The 13,641-nt window shown below is 45.8% G+C and overlaps 1 protein-coding gene across 1 annotated transcript; it reads right to left on the bottom strand.

Moving 5' to 3' along the window:
- Positions 1-585: 585 nt before the first annotated feature.
- Positions 586-12,459, bottom strand: znf281a (zinc finger protein 281a). Its single transcript, XM_048246984.1, is given in 8 exon segments — positions 586-2,904; positions 2,907-3,893; positions 4,437-4,555; positions 4,811-4,894; positions 6,165-6,288; positions 6,470-6,574; positions 8,548-9,113; positions 12,294-12,459. Coding segments are annotated over 7 exon segments (2,622 nt in total). The 5' UTR covers positions 9,004-9,113; positions 12,294-12,459; the 3' UTR covers positions 586-2,157.
- Positions 12,460-13,641: the final 1,182 nt, after the last annotated feature.

Here is a 13,641-nt window from a genome sequence, read left to right on the forward strand (position 1 = left end):
AACTTGCAAAGTCAGTAAAAAAAAAAAAAAAAAGAAATTATGCTGTTGAAGACAAATGCAGTTTAGCTGCTCAATTTTAAAAATATCCTTAGCATAAATAAATGAAAGCAAGGAAAGAAAATTGACATTTTCTGGTATCCAAGGATTTTGAACGTATGGCTGAAGACAGTGCTTCTTCACCTTTCATGCTTGCATGATTCATCGCTATGTTTTTATATCTGGTCATGATACAGATGAAGTTTTCATTGGGTGACTCCATCAAGGTTTCTCTAGTGGCAGTCAAAATGACAGGGACAAGCTCAACTAACTAGGAGGCAGTACTAACCCTTCTTAATTCCCATTTCAATACTTTTCCAAGCAAATATTTCCCATTCCAAAAAAATAACCACCCACCCCGCACCCCACCCACCTCTACAGCCAGTCCTACATACCTCAAAAGCATACAGGAAAATCACAAATGAATGATAATTAAAAAATAAAATAACACATCATCCCATTCACCCCCCACCCCAGAAGACACAATCATCCCACCCTCCCCATCTGTTAGTGACCCCATTACCCCCATACAAATGAAATCATGCCACACACACAAAAAAAAAAACAATAATAATAATTATTAGAATAAACACAGGCTGGCGGGAGAGCTCCCCTCCCAATATATCTCTGTTGCAGCCTCTCCCAGTAACACAACCCTCCCCTCCCCACTCCACCCTGTACCCATTCAAAACCAGACCTCTCCAACCCCTTCCCTAACCCCAACTGACGCCATATTGTTTTAAAAAAAAAAAAGTTTCCCCTCCGTTGACTGCCATGGGAAGTTTAGTTCATGACTATGCGGCTCAAAAAAAGTGCTCATGGGCGCCCTCCTCAAGAACGAGGAGAGGCGAGGGAGAAGAGGTGTGTGCGCGAGGAAGACAGAGGGAGAGAGCGTGGGGAGAGGACATGGGGAGAGTCGGCAGGACGGAGGGTCTACCTCCCAACTTCCAACCCTGCATCACAGTGGACACCACCCTCACCCTTGTGAACATAACCCGCTAGTCGGCCCTCATTTGGCATCTTGGTCTACCATTTCAAGATGAGAGGGAGAGGAAGGGTAATGGGTGGGTTTTGGGACCCTGCGGATGCCTCTGCTCCCCATCTCCATCCTGCCCTCTCTCCTCCCTCTCTCCCCCTCACCTGACTGTCCTCAGAAGGATTACATGTCATTATACATATATATATATATATATATAGAGATATATATATACTTTTATAAATATATATGGCCCTTATTGAGAGAAAGAAATGTGAGTTATTTCACATAGATGAAAAGAAAAAGAATGACATCAACAACAAAAAAAACGTACCATAATCTCTATACAGTAACGTGGAAAAAGTGATCAGTGTTTCGGAGCAGTCGGCACTTCCTCATTCTCGAACTGTCAACGTGTATCAGAGGAGGAGTACAAAAATAAAGATCATTGCTCTTTTTTTCGACAAGGCCTGTTATTCGACGATAATAAACATCCGTCTCATCTGACGAGTGCTTGCAACGCGTCCTGGTAGAATTTGCTTTCTACGCCATTTTAGTATTTTTTTTCCTGAGTAATACTTGAATCCTTTGTAACAGACAAATATCTGACTTTTATCCATCACTGAATCTTTTTTTTTAAATCTTTTTTTTTTTCTTGTTCAGCTCTTGGCCAATCCCTGCCATCTTAAGCTCACTGTTATGTGTATAAGACTGATTGCTAAAACATCTGTGTGTGTGTGTGTGTCGGGAAACCAAGTCCTATATTTTATTGTTTTTTGCCATTTAAAAAACGCACTTCGAGTTTTTAATGGAGTAGGCCTAGAATGACACTATGAAAAGAAACCAAATAGGGCTATAACTGACTAAAATATATAATTCGTAAAAAAAAAATTGCATTTGTTGAGACACCTTGCAGGTCATCTGACATGAAATTTCATAGGAACATAAATGGCAGTGTAATAATTAAAAACAAACATCAAAATAATAATAAAATAGGAGAGCTAAATACAAAATAATTATAATAAGACAACAAAAACATTAAACTACAAAACTACAACACTGACAACAACAACAACAACAACAAAAGCAAGGGAAAAAAAGATGATCAATGAAACGTGACTCTTCTATGCCTCCCTAGCACTCTCTCAACTGTAACTTTGGCTTGTTGGGGTTTTGGAACCAGTGGTCACTGGCTCGCTGACGTCGGCTAACAGACTAGTATACCCTGAGAATTCGGAGACGGGAGTCCTGTCGCGGTGGTCGACCTCTCCGCCTGAGTCAGTGCCGTAGGCCAGAGCCACACCACGGCCGCCTCCCCCTCCGCCGCCTACTCCCACCTTGAACTGCGAGCCGAACGCCTGCGCAAAGTTCTCGATCTGGTAGGGCGAGGCCGACTTGGCCGTGTCCAGGGTGGCCAGATCCTGGGAGGGCGTCAGCGGATAGGCGGCACCGTTCTTGGCCACCGCGGAGTTGCCGCTGGAGGGTGTGTGTGGGGCGGTGAGGGGCGCAGGGGGCGAGGAGGAGGAGGCCGTGGAGGAGTGCGGCTTGTCCAGCTGCTCGGTGAGCTCCTGCGAGGGCGTGAGCTGCTGGGCCAGCACAGGCTCCAGGCCGCCCAGGTGAAAGGTGTGCTGGGGCGGCGGCGGTGGCGAGCCCGACAGCAGGCTGAAGTGGGACTTTGGCACGGACGAGGTGGAGGAGAGTGAGGGCGAAGAGGCGGCCGGCGAGACTGCCGCCGGCTGCCCGAAGCCGCCGCACTCCAGGGGCGACGAACCGTACACCACGTGCTTGTCGGACGAGTATAAGGGCCCTGGGAAGGGCCCTGTGACGGAGGGGGACGATGAGGAGGACGAGGGCGAGGGCCCGAGGGTCGAGGTTGGGAATCCCCCGCCGCGTGGTGGCCGCTGGTCCTCTCCAGCGCCTGCAGCAGGAAGCGGGAGTACTCGTGCATCATGACCGTCTTGTCGCCGCCGGGGCTTGGCGCGTCGTCGTCGGGGCCGAGGCCGTCCACCGAGGGAGGCTGCATGTCCACGTGGTGGTGGTGGTGGTGGTGGTGCGGCGAGTGGTGGTGATGGGGTTCAGCGAGGTCGAAGGTCACGTCGGACTTGTGGGTGTAGTGTTCCAGGAGGCTCTGAAGCACCTCGTCGGGGATGGCCGACTTGATGTCGTGCTTGAGGTCCACAGCCAAAGGCGAGGGGTCCAGGAGCGCAACCAGGGGCCCGTCGGCGTCCATCACCCCAGCGCCCTGCACCCCCAGGTGACCCACCCCTACGTCGTAATCCACCCCGCTCCCAGCCGCCACCCCGGATATGCTCCCCGAAACCCCGTTGGCCGGTGGCAGGTAGCGCCTCTTCTTGAGGAACTGCATAGCGTCGTCGTAATTGCTGCTGTTGCTGGTGGAGCTGGTCTTGGTGCCGGGGACCTGGAGGAGTCCGAGGCCGTCCATCCCGCCGTGCTTGGCCTCGTCTCCGCTGACCTTCTCCAGGCCTTTGCTGCGGCCGCCCTTCTTGTAGGCCATCTTGGGCGCCCGGCCATGCTCGGGGTGGTGCATGCTGGGCCCCGGATGACCGGCGGCTGCTCCGTGTTTGTCCAATGAGTAGCTGCCACCGTGCAGACCGTACGGCCCGTCCTGAGCCCCCATGCCTTGGCCCCCCACTCCGCCTGCCTGCTGCTGCGGCTTCCTGCGCTTACGCTCCCCGCCTTCGCCACCCTTGGCCTTGGCCCTCTTGCGGCCAGGCACGGGGCCATTTCCCTGAGTGAGTGAGTAGCTGCCCTGGCCGTCATCGGCCAGCCCCGCGTCCAGCAGGGCCCCGTCCACGCCCTTCTTTATGGCTTCTCCGCACGTGCGCTTGTGTTTCAGCAACCGGTCCGTACGGGAAAAATACTGCAGCAGGACAAGGACAAGTCCAGGGAGGGAGATGAAATTAGGAGGAAAAACACAGTGGGACAAACTCATTAAAATCTTAAAGTTGAATAAACCAAGATTATCAATCCAATTAGTAAACCACCATTTAAACTGCTATGATTTCAGCAGCATCCACACTTTTCACCATATGGACAAGACTTCAAAACACATTTTACAATATTGCATCTAATGTTCTATAATAAGATCCCATAAGATCATAGTATGTCAACCAACAAATCGTAATGTAGCAAGCTGCAAGCATAATAAGGCAATAGTTTTTGAAGCCTTGTTTTCAACGTTTAGAATATTGCTTTTTGAAATCAAGCAACTTTCTAGACAAGTTTTGTTGTTTGTGATTGTCTACTCTGCTTGTAGCCAGTTGCCAATGGGGCAAAGCCTTGCTAACTGTGCCAAGCGGATTTGGAGAGGTACTGCGCACACCTGCAGCTGAGAATAGGGTTGATACTGGTTTAACCTCTAATCTAATCTAGCGACCGCCCCCACCTCACCCCCCCCCCTCACCTGTTGGCAGGTGTCACACTTGTATGGCTTTTCTCCACTGTGAGTTCGCTTGTGTCTCTCCATGTGGTACTTCTGAATGAATCGCATGTTGCACTGGTCACAACTAAACGGCTTCTCTCCTGGTCAAGAGAAAACACACACACACGCACACAGATAGCTGTTGAATGGGTCAATTTATTAAATGGGCTGGTCTAATCTAAGAGTACACATTCAAGATATTAACTTAATGAGAGATAATTACATTACAACATTAGAAGATCTTCACTGCCTAACTGTGAAAATGCACCCCTCTCAACTGGAAAGAGATCCAGTAACAGAGTGTTCAAGAAGGGCATTGATGTGTCGTTATGTAGTAGTGTTCCATTGTAACTCACCGCTGTGGATCTTCTCATGCCTTTGCAGGAGGTACTTCTGGATGAAGCTCATGTTGCATTGACTGCATCTGAAAGGCCTCTCACCTAGAGGAAAGGACAGACAGGCACACTAAGTGATTGGCAAATGACTATGGTTAATCAAAAATGCTTACTGTTTCAGCAGTGAGGAATTGTTAACTGTAAATCAAAGTGTGTTTATTTTATGAAACCTTCCCTAACAATGCTGTTCTAATATCACTGCAAACCATGTACTCCTGGGGCTTCTCACTTAATTAACCTACACAGAGATCCCATTTATGTTAACTTGCTGAAGTGTGTTTGTTTTTAAAATACGCATAGGAAATACATGCAAATGTTGACTGATCTATTTATTTTGCTGAAGTAGCCAAAGCATGTGTAAATGTTACATGCCATGATTACCATGAGCATAGCATTTCCAACCAGGTCAGCATAGCTTGATATAAGCAAGTGGGGCAGTGCGGAGCAATACATGGCCCCTGGTTGCTGATCTGACAGTACCCTACATCTCCTACATTCACAATCAATTCATAATCAAGCTAGGCAACGGAATTCTAGGCATCTTCTAAGATGAGAGGGATGAAAAAATGGTGTTGATACGTGTTACCTGTGTTTTAAGGCCTTCTAAACATTGATGTGTGTTACCTGTGTATTAAGGCCTTCTAAACATTGATATGTGTTACCTGTGTATAAAGGCCTTCTAAACATTGAAAGGGTCTCCTGCCCTCATTACTGAACACTTCAAATCATTGACTTGCAGTATGAGTTTAACGCAAGTAAAGCAGCAGTCCTGGTCAAAACTAGCAGTCTAACAACCGAAAACCTTACAAAAGTGCACAACCCTTACAAACACCAAAAGCAGTAGCACTGTTGACACTGACAGAAGGCTTCCTAGCATGGCAACTCGTGTCTTTTGGTGATACCATGCAGTAGACCCCCCCATTTTTACAGAGTGGCCTGCTCCAGACCACAGAACTATAAGTAAAGCATAGCCAGGGTAGCTAGTTGGAACAGCACTTGTATTTACCCATCCTTCACATCACTATACCTCATGACAAGTCATTTGATGAGGATTCCAGAAGCCTAGAATCCAGTTGTTAAATCATGATGCAATAATGTGCCGATAAGTCTTTCTTTGGGATCAACGGAAACAGTAAAATAAATTATTCTTTCCCGTTATTTAGAGTAGCCGATAACAACATTGACATTCTACTACTCGTGCTTGCTCACTCAACCTATCAAAATCACATTTTTGTATATAAAATATTTTTGTATATGAAAACAAAAGTTTTAATTTGCAAAGTGTGTGTGTGCGCGTGTGTGTATGTTTGCACACCTGTGTGTATGAGCACGTGTCTGCGCAGGTGGTAGGAGCTGCGGAAGGCTGCGTTGCAGTGCTCACAGATGTGTGGCTTGGAGTTGGGCGACAGGCTCTCTCCATCAGGGTCCAGCATTAGAGCCTGTGGTCAACCACAACAGGTCACACTTGGTTAGCCATCAGCTCTAACACAAGCTACAGCATTAATACAGCATAGTACACTGAGAGAGGGTTCATTTTATAGATTGTTACTGAACAGTTTACTCCACCCCAGGTCTATCACTGGACATGTATGAAGAGTCGAACAAGAGTGAAGTCCATACCTTTGACTCTCCACGTTTCCGACGAGGTTTCCCTTCCGTTCCATCGCCGTTTGACTTGCGACCCTTCCTTCCTGAAGACTCCTTCCCCAGCCTCCCTGATAGCTGCTGGCCACAATGGAATAAAAGAGGGAGAGGGAGGGGTGGAAGAACAGAGAGGGACGATGGACAGAGCGGGAGAGGAATTAGCACCAGAGGGCAAGTTTAGGGCATGCTGATCCTCTCTGCCACAACTTACATCAGGTAACCTATTTCGGTAGCTTACCACAGAGGCAACTGAATTTGAACGGTTCGATTTGACATCACACACACACACACACACACACTACAGATGGAGGCCTAGATGAGATGGATATTTAACAGAAGGTGGGGCAATAAACCCAGCATTTACGACCCTTTTGAACACTCCCCTGAGAGTGAGCAACTAGGGGAGTGAAGAGGAAAAGAAAGAGGCCAAACTAGTGTGATCATGTGTCTGTGGTCAACTGACCCATATAAGATGGGGAACAGCCTAGAAATGGCAGTTGGCTAGAAACACTGAGGGTTTTCAAACCCTTTTATTTCATTGCAATTGTACAAAGCACTGACTAGAATGACAGAAGGCAGCTTTACCGAGCCTCCGCTGCTGGGGTACATTTTCATTGCCTCGCCACCCTGCATCTCTGGCATTTCAATCTCAATTAATTTGTACATCTCCTGCGTGCCCTCTGCTAACAGCCACATATGGGGCACAACACCAGAGCTTGCATAATGATGATATGGAGGGGTGGGTGGGTGGGTGGGGGGGGCCGAGAATAATGGCTGTATTAAATTAAGAGCATGGGAGACTTGGCCAAGACAAACTCATTCATTTCCTCTACTCCAATCCAAATGCTCAGGAAACAAAATGGCTGTATTACCCCAAGCCCAGTTTACAGCCTTGTGGAACCGCTCAGGTGCCCCACTGTCCCCCTGTAGGAGGATGCCATGGACACTCAGACCTGGTGAGCCTGTGCCCCATGAGTCTCAGCTGCTCTCTAAACTGGCTACCTGGTCTACCAAACCACCAGCCCTCTGGCTCTTTTTTATGTGAAAAAAGATATAAGTCTCTCCAAACCATTAACAGCAAGATAGGACAGAAAGATTAGATACTGAGAAATCTTCTGGCAGTTGTGGTTTGACTTTTTTCTGTGTGTGTGTGTGAGAGACAGAGAGAGAAAGAGACAGCAGGAGAGTAAGAGAAAAAGAGAGAAAGAAAAAAAGAAAGAATAGAGACTAGATAGAGAGCGGAACGGTGTCTGAGACGCTATTCTAAAATATTTTTATGATGGCTAAACAGATTATCTATTTCATGCGATGATAATGCAGCCAGGCAACCGCTGCATGCCAGCTCTTGTGAAATGGTAACGTCTGGCCGCGTGTGTGATCCAAGTGTGCAAGCTGTTACAGGACTGCTGCAGCTCCTGCCAAGCCCCTCGGCCTCATGAAGGAGGCAGGATTACATCAGCGCCAGCAGCACATTTACATCTGAATCAGAGAAGCAAGCCTGAGGGGGATTTATGCAGCCGCACACATCAGCATGTCTTACTTTGTCTCGTGTTACACCACTTGTTTCCAGAACGATATTCAACATTAAAATGAAACGGTTTTAACAAAGCGTGCAAGCCTATAGCATTTAAAAGGTAGGTTTTTTTCATGGATTGTTGTTTTCTTGGATTTGTCATCAGCCGTGAAGTTAGTTAGGGAAATTAAGTGCTTGTGTGTCTGCACTGTATGAAAGCTAATGCATTGTAAATATGCTATTAAACTATTCCAACATGAACAAGCAAGCACACACTAAATGTGGCTGTTGGATGTTAAATGGTAATACTTTAGACTTTCCAGTCGAACATTTCAGTAGACAATGACATCAGTGTTCAGGAATTCCTACATTTCGAGTGTGTGAAAGTTCATCACTACTTTCATTATTATTATCTAGACAAACATGTTTTAATGTTCTGTTTTAAACTTTCATAGGTGGATAGCCAGAACCGCTATCCCCATCTTCATCCCCCCACATCCCTCTCCCCTCATCTTCCTCTACTCCACTCTGCCATTCTTACATTGCTCAGGCTGAGGTCGTGCACCAGCAGGTTCTGGTGGTTCCCCAGCGACACCTCCAGCAGGTCCGAGACGCTCCTCTGGCCCATGCAACCATTGAGGCCGCCCCCTCCACCTCCTCCAGGGTAGAGCGGTAGCCGGTAGTCATGCTCCGGAAGCTTCTCCTGCTTGATGCCCATGGCGTGCACGTAGTCGCCCACTCCGCCCATGATGCTGCCCAGGCCGCCCATCCCCATGCCTCCCATGCCGCCCCCGCAGTCGGGCGAGTCTCGCTCCTTTTTCAGGCTCATCATCTCCTGCGGGGGCAGGTCGGCCATGACAGACTGGGCAGCCAGCCGTGTGAAGCTGGTGACCGGCGGCAGGTGGCTGAACATGAGCATGCTCGTGCCGAAGCCGCCGTCCATGCTGCCGTTGGGCCGCAGGAACTCGCCGCCCAGCTTGTCCTGAATGAGGCTCATGGTGGCCGGGCCGTAGCGCTGTCAGCTGGAGTGGAGTGGGGTGGGTCTGTTGGTGGCTGGTGGGAACGGTGCTGCTGGATTCACTTCAACAGGAGGCCACCACTCTCATTCTGCAGACAAGACAAGTATGAAACAAAGGGGAGGAGAGGACAGGAGAAGAGGAGGGCAGGGAAAAGAGGGACAAAGAAAACATATTTAGACATTCTCGGTTATTCTACCTATTCATCATTAAAAGTAAAGAGTGAATTCAGGGAAATATATTTACTGCTGAGAAGTTCATACAAATCATTGCTTAATACTGATGGAAAAACACATGTGGACAGCTGATCAAGTGAAGTGCACTTCCAAACAATAAAGTCACAAGCTCAACTTTCTAATTATTAGGGGTTTCAATCTCAGTTTTAAGTCGAAAATCGATCTAAATGACATCACAAACTCAAATTTAAAAAGCCTTTAAAGCAAACACATTTCTATGAAAACGCAATTATTGGAAATCAAATCCAAAACAACTGCAATTGACACAAAGATGTATGAACTTAACACATAAAGTGGGTGAAAATTCATCTAAGGGAACTTGAAGAGTTCTGATCGCAGCACTCGTTGGGGAATGGCAGGCTCATACTCTTTGATCCAGTCATTAACTGCTGAGCTGGATTAATGACAGCCCTGGTTTGTGGGTCAGTGAGACAGGAGACAGTGAGATCCTGTCACATATGGGCACATTGTGCCCCTCTGTTGCCATTCGGAAGACACTTTTTTAAGACAATCGCTCAGGAAATGCCTGTCCCTGAGGTGACCAGGCAGAACTCTGGTCTATATGATGCCACGCAGTTTGTGATCTTGAGTGTGTGACGATGCTCCTAAATTCTCTTATCAGATCATCCTTTTTAAGTGCAGACACACATATTAAGCCGTCCCACACCCAACACAGCCTAGATCTCTTGTTAAAAAAAGGTATATCAGAGGGGCAGTCTCTCTCTCTCATAATAGAGGAACGGAAGAGACAGTCAGTAGGCCAAAGTCAGCAATTGTGCAGGAAGTTGCATTTTGTTTATGTTCATATTTAAATGTATTTAATAGACGTTTTTGCCCAAAACAACATATATTATATTTTAACCAAGGACCAAACGAAACACCAGTGCAGTATCTCACCCCTCCCTTCAGTATTCCCAGAGAAATGCTTGAGCAGTTAGCGCTCGTGAGGAGAGGAGATGATTGCCGAATGTGACAAAAAATATTATGGGCTTGAAATCACGTACGATCGCTGAATGCACCTTTAAAAGGTACAGTCCATGTTCTAGGTAAAAGACTGCCAAAATCAGAACGACAGCCAACAAAAAACACATCTGCCTTCAGTGTTCCTAAAGCCACTATGTTTATTTGCTGGGACAGTAACTGCTCAGCCCACATCCCTGTGATTGTCTCCCCATTTACAGAGCCTGGACTATACACAAGTTATTTTGAGGGCAGACCCAGGCCAGTCAAGGAGATCATTCAAAATAAATTTGCTGATTATGTCTGGATGTGTACTGGATTATAATAATAAGGGCTGGACCTTTCATATTTGGACAAGGAAACAAAACATGGAAATACAAATCACAACTGCTTCATCACACACTAGCGATGGTGAACAGAGAAAATGGTTGGGGCTGGTTTAAGTTCCTTCCCTGGAGTGTTACATCAGGCAAATGTTTCCAAAATAAACAGATTCGCCTCAGCTCTGCTGCTAAGTGAAGTTCAACAGAGGGGGAATGGATTGGAACAGCACATCTAAGCCTATCCGTTGGACCTGAGCTGAACATCTTACTCTAAATCAAAAGCACAGGCTATCACTATCATAATCTTCATTAGGGTATAAAATACCATAATAAAAGGCTATCAGGGGTCCATATAAACCCTAGTCCTTTATGGGTAGTGCTAATCAATGTATGCTACTGATCTGGTGTGTGGCATCCTAGTCCCTAAACGGAAGGGATGCGTTCAGTACAACGGCAAAAACATGAACCTTTGACTGTTGGTGCATTCAAACCGGTCTTTCGTGTGCGTGTTTCATCTGGCCGGGATGCAAACTACTGGTTGGTAACATGGGTCTGGAAGTTCACAGCCAGGCCAAGGGACATCTCTCAAGTGCTCATAAGAACCGTTAACATCTGAACGTTAATTTGCAATGCAGTTTTATATCATTCAACGGGGCACACAGTAAGGCGGCTGCTAATATCTAGGTTCGGTCGGATGTATTTAAAAATCCTTTGCAGTAGGCCTACTGACATCACCGAAAGCTAACAACATGTAGTGAAACTTCACAGCAATCTTTTTACGTCATGGATCACAAAACCTTTTCTCGTATAGCAAAAGTCCTCAACTTTGATGCAGCGATAGCCTACCTATGTTGTGGTTCAGGTTAGTCTAATCTTAGTCTAATCAAGAACGGCGAATGCGTTTTAACAGCAACATGAAAGGTCCCATTCAGTCGCAATGCATCAAAAAGACAAAGATGAAATTGAAGTTGTCAGGAATCTCGCAAGTTATTAACGTAAACGTTATTTCTCCTACGCAGTCCCGAGGCCTTTGTTTGTACCACGAGACGTAGGCTGCGTTAGATGCATGCTAGTATGTAAATAGTTTCACGTACACTAACGCCAGCAGATCAATTAGGCTAAGGAGAATAAATAATTACCCTGTTCAAGAGCCGCAATATCCAAGGTGGAGATAACTCACCAGCGAATTAAATCAGAGACAGGCCAACATTCCAGCATATCCATAAAACCCGTACGTTCGACAAGTAACGTTAACCTTCCCGTTATGGTGGTGTCCATATTAATAACTGCTTGATCCTGACTCACAAAGGGCCTAGCAGACATGCTAGTTTGTTAGCAACAAAGCTAGTTAAATTGCGCTGACTTAGAAAATCAGAACACAAGAAAAACATTTAAAGCATATCCTTGATTAATTGAATGATTATAAATTAAACTGTTTAAATGATTCAATAGTTTCAAAGGGCAACAGGGAAGTTTTCCACAAACAGCTTCTCTCTAGACCACGTCGGGTGAAAACAAAAAAAGACGACAGATATTAAGTGAGCACAATGGTGTAGCTACGCAAGCGGCAACGTTAACCCCATAATAAATGGCCCATGCAACTCAACCGAACAATTGATGCTTAACTGGGCTAAGCTAACTGGCTATTGCTAACTAACGTTGGTGCGTTGCGCTTTGTTGTCTCACTTGGCACCATGCGTATTCTCGTCTGCTGAAATGAACAGAAACATCGTTCTTCAACATTTCACTCACCAGTGCATGACCACCTCTTTCTGTATCGGCGTGTATTTTTCACCTTCGGTCGTTCCTTATGGTCTTTAGAGCCCAAACATTGTTCCCCTGCAGCTGCAGCGTTCCTCCATCTTGTCTCAACGCGGGGAATTCTGGGTGCAAGCTGACGGGTCCTGCGAGGAGACAGGCGAGGAACGCTGTGATCCGGGGCACTGGAGCACGGTCCGCTAATGAACCGCAAAACAGCGGGCCCACTCTTCTCCTGACCACGAGGCTATATCCAAAATAGTCTTTCATATTTTTCAGGTCTAATTATGTGTTCCAGGGGAAATAAAAAAGGCAAATGAATAGAAGTGGGCCTTATAATAAAAATGTATGCAGTGAAAATAGCCGATTTATATTCTGGACCCATTAGTAAGCTACAAACAAATAAAAAGAGTAGGTCTAATATCTCATATCATGTCATTGTAAAACAAAAAACAAAAGTAAACATAGTCTTGGCCTATATGTAACCTAAGTTAAGCAATCAAAAAAGGGAAATGGGAGGCAGTCAAAGGCAATCAAAGGGAAATGGGAGGCAGAATATGCAGATTCAAAGATCTCCATGAAAATTATTCATAGGCTACCCCTGGCAAATAGCCTATTGACTCAATGTTGATTTTCTCTTTATCGATATGTTTGTTCTGACTGTAAATTACACTACCACATATCAAAAGGTTGTAAGACAATGTGGTAGAAACATGGAATCAAAAAAGAAGCATTTTCATCTTTTTTTAACATTTTTATGAAAAATTGTGTGTCCAAAATTATTCATAGGCCTACCCTTTTAAAATAATCAATGGAAACATGTTTATTTGCATTCACAGCTCTCAAAATGGTTCTTATAATACCTACCAAGCCTCTCCATGGCTCCACAATGATTCTAGACTGCACCTTTTTAACAGCAATCTGGGTTTTGAGTCAAGGACGATTATTTGCGATTATTTGCCATCCCTCTGGCCTTGTGCTCACTTTTTTGATGGATTGAGGTCTGGACTATGGCTGGGCCACTCTGAAATGTTGGTATTGTTCTCAGTTAACCATTTCTTGCCTTGTTTAGCTGTATGTTTTGGATCATTGAGTGGTTATTGTAAATGGTTATAAAGAGAAAGGCATATTTTGAAGAGGCGTTTGTCTGAAGTGGAGGAGCAGTTTTTTTTAAGTTGGTGCAGATGCCTGGGAAGAACTTTCTGTAGGCTGAATGAATGCCAGCTACTTTTCGAACTCAGGGAAGAAGAAAGGCCCCTCTCAGAGATCAGACCTGCACTTTCAACAATCCAATTAATTCAGTGAAGGCTGTATAATTGAAAGCCTGAAGATATAATAGCAG

Source organism: Alosa alosa, chromosome 6 (genome assembly GCF_017589495.1).
Source record: "Alosa alosa isolate M-15738 ecotype Scorff River chromosome 6, AALO_Geno_1.1, whole genome shotgun sequence".
NCBI classification, from domain to species: Eukaryota; Metazoa; Chordata; class Actinopteri; order Clupeiformes; family Clupeidae; genus Alosa; species Alosa alosa.